The sequence below is a fragment of the Anolis carolinensis genome, chromosome 1 (assembly GCF_035594765.1).
Source record: "Anolis carolinensis isolate JA03-04 chromosome 1, rAnoCar3.1.pri, whole genome shotgun sequence".
NCBI classification, from domain to species: domain Eukaryota; kingdom Metazoa; phylum Chordata; class Lepidosauria; order Squamata; family Dactyloidae; genus Anolis; species Anolis carolinensis.
The window spans coordinates 265,898,817-265,904,816 of NC_085841.1; the positions used below are offsets into that span (position 1 = coordinate 265,898,817).

Consider the following 6,000-nt stretch of genomic DNA (forward strand, 5'->3'; position numbering starts at 1 on the left):
AATTCCCCTAATCATGTAGCATGAGTGTAAACAATAGTATCTTTGGCACACTGTGTACCCATTTCTGTATATGCATGTGTTGCTGCATTAATGCCCAACATCTTTTGTCTTTCCCATGTAAGAAATTGATTTTTCCTTTACTGCTACAACATGGGGTTATACTATAGGGAAACAGCAATTATGGCACATTTGTAAATTGACAGTTTGCATATCACAGATGAAAATTGTGTACATTTCACAGATGCTGACAGTGGGTGGGTTTTCTTGTTTTGTTTTGGCATTTTTCCTAGCATTCTCTTTGAAGCTAACTCTTATAATGCTAAATAACATAGCTATTTTGACAACAAATGATAAACTGATAGAAAAAATTAGTTGCCATTCCTCAATTTTGGAGTAAAGCACTCATACAGAAAGTGAGGCATGGAGAACACCGTGATTTATATGTCTGTCCTTATGAGTGTGTGTGCATACTATTTTATAAGAGCTGAAAATCTCACATTGCTGTAGTTTTCACAAGGAATTCTTCATTAATTCCAATGAAACACATTTGCAAGTTTATTCCTTTGTGCTTACAAATCTTGTCTCTGAGTTAGGTTGCTAATATACTGCATTTGAAAAAGAGTACATGTATGACCATGACTTTAAGGCATAGGATTACATATTTGATCACTGAAAAGTCTACTCAAATCTTGAACTGACTTCCCAGCAAGTGTGCATAGGATCAGAACATTACATGCTGCTCTTAGTCCCAGCTATAACAGATCCAATGGGGTTTCCATAAGTGTTGACTTTACAAGTGCCAGTCACCCAGTGGATCTAATTCTAGTCATGACTAGCGGTGGGATACAGAATGTCTGTCTATTTACATTACTCTTGAATATCTCCACTTAGGATACTTTCAGAGGAATTCCACATAGGCCTGGTATTTACATTAAGTGTGCTTTTTGACATTCATCAGTGTGTCAGGCTGTCCATCACCACACAGCTGCTTTCTTAGGCAAATGTTCCATTCTTACAAGTTGCTGTAACATAGTTGATGCCAACCACGAAATGTGGCTTTCTTGTCCCCAGGGTTTTCATATGGCTAGGCAGTGCAGTGCTCCCATCCTGATGCTCTTCCTCTTCTGCTCATTGTCTTCATCCTCCACACACCCCCATGCACGTGGCTCTGGACCGCTCATCACGTTCTTCTTGTTTAAAACCCCATTGTTCATTTGTTTGTTGTTCTCTTCTCTCTCTCTCTCCTCCCTTTTCTCTCTCTTTTCTCTTGCTTTCTTTGTTTTCTTTTTGTCTCCTCTGTTTTGTATACCCAGGCAGCCCATTGAGTAACTTCTTTGACGTAATTAAACAACTTTTTTCAGACGAGAAGAACGGGCAGGTGAGCCACCCCCCCGGCACGCCAACCAAGCATAGCGCAAACAGCAAGCGGAGCGAATCCGATACTAATGACAATGGGTCTAGAGGAGACACTAAGTACCCTGCTGGCAAAGAGAAGGCAAAGATGGTCTCGTCACTCGGCCTACAAGACCAACCTTAAATAAATGCTTTTTAAAAAACAAAAAACAGATTAAATACCTTAAAAAATACAAAACCAACCCTAAATGAATGGGTATTCTTTAGTAAGCTAGCCTCTAAAATAGATGGATGTATATATATTGCTACAACAGTACAAAACTGTCTATAGACAACTTTTGTAAGAAGGAATGACTGTATATATATATATATATACATATATAGATATAGATAAAACACACATACACATATATATTTATATGATATAATATTTATCTCTGAAGCAAAACACAAAAGCAACGAGAAAAGAAAAAAGGTAGCACATATGACAAACCCAGTTTGACAAATCTTGGGTTGTTTTTTTCATCTCCCAGTTCTTTTCACTTGCTTCCCTCTCTCCTGATCCTCCCTTCCCGTTTTGTTCTTGTTTCGTTCTCTCTGAGTTTCTGACCACCACCACTTGTTTCCACTCTGCTACCAGGAATTATCCCGAAAAGTTAACATGTCAGCCAGCAGCTTCACCTTCTGTGCTCTGCGAATGCTTGTTCACGGAAGGCTACTGATGTAAGACTGTCCACGGACTGGTTCTGTTTGGGGACTCCCAGCCTTCCCTCTCTCACTGCAGGAAATGAGTCTCCTCCCTTCCACTTGCCCTCAACACACACTTTTCTTTTGGTGCTCTGCGCTGGAGAACTGCTCAGTCACAATTTTTCACAGTTGGAGTTAATGGAGTGGCATCGTTGCCCATCCTCAACAGGGCGAATCCAGACGACGGTGGCTGGGAGGGGGGAAATATTCTGAAATATTCAGGCAGTGTTCTCATTTGACATTAAGAAGTCCCGTCCCACCCCAAGGAAATTTGTCCTCAATTTTCTTTTGTTGTCCTGTCCCTTTCCTCCACTCCCATTTAACTTTTTTTTTTTCAAATTGTGTTTGTGTTTTTATAATCTCAAAACTTCTTTTTTTTCAACCTGTTGAAGGGGCAGAACACAAACTTAGGGAAAACTACAAGATGAAAGTCAATTAAATATGAACACTGAAACTTAGGGGAAAGGCACCTTTTGGCAGTGAGGAGGAGGTATGAGAATCCACCTGTTTGAGGACAATCTCTTCTGCTGCCACTCGCTGTTGCCACCACTGCTGCTGCCACCGCCGCTGTTCCTCCTCCTGTCTGCAATTCCCTCCCTTCTCCCCTCAGTTCCTTCCTTCCACACTTGGATTTCCTTCTGCCAGATGACTTCTCTGCTGCATCATGCATTTGGATGGAATTATTGTGTTCTTAGTGCTGCATTGATATATCAGTATTATGATTATTATTATTTGCTGGGTTTATTTATGTATTTATTTATGTATTTATTTATTGTTTTATTTATTCATGTTGGGTGTATGTGTGCGTGTGTGCGTGTGTTTTTAATGCAAAAGAAGAACATGGAACAAGAATCCTTTCCCCCCTCTCCTGTGTGTATCAGTGCGTGTGCAACTGTTTGGTACTTGATTCATTGGAGCAAGCTACGGAGGAGATAGCACTATGGGCGAGTTAAACACAAAGCTACTGTAAACTTTTAAAAGTATTGCAAGATATTTTTATAAACTTTTTTTCAAAAAGGGAGGGTGGGGTGGAACTTTCAAGTGTGTGTTTTAAGTTATTAGGTCTCTTATTATTTATAATGCATATATATAAATATATATATATATTTAAAAAATTTAAGCTATTAGATATCTTCTGCTTTCATTACAGTGTAGAGGTGACACTGATGATTATTATTTATTTGCGGGAGGTGGAAAGAATGATGGCAAGACCACTAAATCTGTCCCTGTCACCAGTATTTCAATATTTTTCCCCGTGTCTTTCTCCTTTCTTCTTCCCTCTCCAATGTACCTGAATTTGGCCCATATTCAAAGATTTTCAAAATCATGATCATACTTGTCAGAGACAAATAACAGCAGGAGAAAGTCTCCTTTACCGATATGTTCTAAAATGTAGATTTAGTATTAGTGTTCAATTCCCTTATTACCTTCAATTGCTGTTTGTTTGTTTGTTCCTATGAGTGTATGTTATTCCGCAAGACTTTTTAATGATAATATTAAGATTCCTCCCTCGTGCTTTTAATTTCATTTCCCGACTTTTCTTTCCACTCTCCTTTTTTGGCTTGGTTGTTTATAGGTTTATTTATTTACTTATTTATTTATGCGGTCTGTCTTGCACCCGTTCATTTTTTTAATTGTACATAGGTTTGAAGACGAAGAAAAAAAATCTTTTTAAAAAGAGACACAAACATGGGAGGGTGCTTTTTTTGTTTTTCCTGGTCTGGGGGAAAAAAAACCCTTTTCTCTTGTATTGCTGGGTGCATGTCGGACACTGGGAGGGTGATGGCTGGGGAAGGAGGGAGGTGAGGATGTCAGCAAATTGGGGGCAGTTTTAATTGCATGATATTGCTGTAAATTAGTCTCTTTTGCTTTTGTTGTCTTCTCTGCCTCCACTGTCTCCTTCCCTCTCCCCGAGCTTCCCTTCCACCATCCTCAGCCTTTTCCCCTTTTTTCTCTTCCCTTGTGTATAGATTTTTGATGCTTCTGTTACATTGTACCTCTACAAAAGGCTGGGATTTCAATATAGAATTATACTATTACTTCTAATAATAATAATACAGCAAAACCCACATGGTACAAGCAGGAAGGGAATTACTTACACAAGACATAAGAATAAATGAAAGCAATACCTCTTGTTATCCTTCCTATTTTGTACTTTGAAGACACAAATACATATGCACACATGCAGACACAAACTGACATTATTTAACAGTTCAAATGGACAAAGAAGAACCTTCTGATGTATACCTTGTTAAATAACTGTGAGCAACTTTAGTTCAAAAACAATAAATTCATTCAGAAAAGATTCTGCCTGGTTTTGTGTCTTGTTTTATGCCCCAGATTGATGGGCGGAATCTCTTTCATCAAGATAAAACACAGGTGAGTAAAATTTTACTAAGCCAAGGGTTTAACTTCGTGAAGCATTGAAGAAAGGGAATTCTTAACAGCAGCACAAGGCTTCATTACATTTGAGATTTTTCGTGGTTCTTAAGAAATATTACATGGGCTGGCAGCACCCAGAAGTGAGCCCCTGCTAGAAATACCATACCTGTGGCTTTGAAGATAGGTTTGATATTTCTAGAGCAGTGGGACTGGTTCAAAAATGACCACAATATAGAGCGTTTCAAAATGATGGACCCAGTTTCAAAGCAGTATATTTTACAGTGGCAACATGTTACAATTGCACAAATAGTTCCAAATGGCTTAATAAGTTATCGGGTTTTACTAACAATCTTGACCCAGAAAAAAGTCTGGAAAAATAACCCTGAAAATTGAGAATATCTCATTAGGCCATATACTGCCGTGTCTCCAACTTGCAAATGACTGAGGCTAGGGGCTGTTTGTGTGCTGGGAGAGACAGCTAGCAGTAATAATTTGACATTCTTATGCCCCACACTTTCAAGTGGTAGGGATTCCATTCATGGGCAGTTCATGTTTCTGGAGATAAAGCTATTTCAAATTGGGTCCACCTTTTTGAAACACCCTGTGCATTGAGTTCAGGCATATCTTCAATTTCAGGGTTGAATTTGGGAGGGGGGCATGAGGGATCCAGTTTGTAGCAAAAGGCAGTTGCGGATGGACTGATTGTCAAGCACTTCTGATCTTATGAACTTCTCCAACCCAGCTGCATTTCCAGAGCACCTTTGCATTTACTTGACTTTTTTTAAAAAAAAAAATTGCCATGGGGAAGCATTTTGTACATTGATTGTGAACGAGCATTTGATTTGCTGGTGTGTTCATTCATCATGCAAATTGCAAAGCCAGGAGGGAGCTGAGCTCACATTACAATCCCAGAACTTGCTGAAGGTCCCTGTTTTATTTTACATGTGTTTAACAAGGTCAAGGTAAAAAGAGTTTGCTAAGGACTTGAGCAGAGTTCAGAATTACTTTGCAAACTAGTGTTTTTGGAGGTGTACATTTTATGAGTTCAATGTGAATCAAATTATGTGACTAATTTCAAGAAATTCTAGGTAGATTGTTGTTGTCCAAGGAGGTCCTGTTACATGATGAAAGGCTATATTGGGCATCTTCCTGAGGTTTGGGACCACAACTCTCATAAGGCCAACTCAGTATGGGCAATGGGTGGTCGCTGTAGGGCAGCAAGTTGCTTACACCTGCAGAGAATCATATATCCCCACTTGTCTCATTCTTACATTCATTTTTATTCTGTGTCAAAAACATTACATAAATAAACAGATATAAAACTGATAAAAAGAGGGAACACAAACAGCAAAATAATTTTAGACCAAAAACAGGCAACAGCAACCACATTGTCTGTAGCTTTAAACAGTTCTTCCTCTATGCACGAGGCAGGGCATTGTGGGCAAGCATGCAGATGCTGAGTTGTTTGTTCTGCTCCACAGTTGCACAAGGTGGAGGAATCTCCTAGGTAGTGCCATT

The 6,000-nt window shown here is 39.1% G+C and overlaps 1 protein-coding gene across 15 annotated transcripts in view; it reads left to right on the plus strand.

The window, feature by feature from the left end:
- Window positions 1–4,405, plus strand: part of brsk2 (BR serine/threonine kinase 2) — a 496,678-nt gene extending 492,273 nt beyond the window's left edge. For 7 of the 15 annotated variants that reach the window (XM_016993435.2, XM_008108160.2, XM_008108167.2 and 4 more), the window contains one exon: window positions 1,314–4,405. In XM_016993435.2, coding sequence (XP_016848924.1) covers window positions 1,314–1,537 — 224 coding nt within the window. In that variant the 3' untranslated portion in view covers window positions 1,538–4,405. The remainder of the gene's footprint in view (window positions 1–1,313) is intronic. The other 8 variants (XM_062967617.1, XM_062967620.1, XM_008108216.2 and 5 more) reach the window with 3 other exon arrangements.
- Window positions 4,406–6,000: the final 1,595 nt, after the last annotated feature.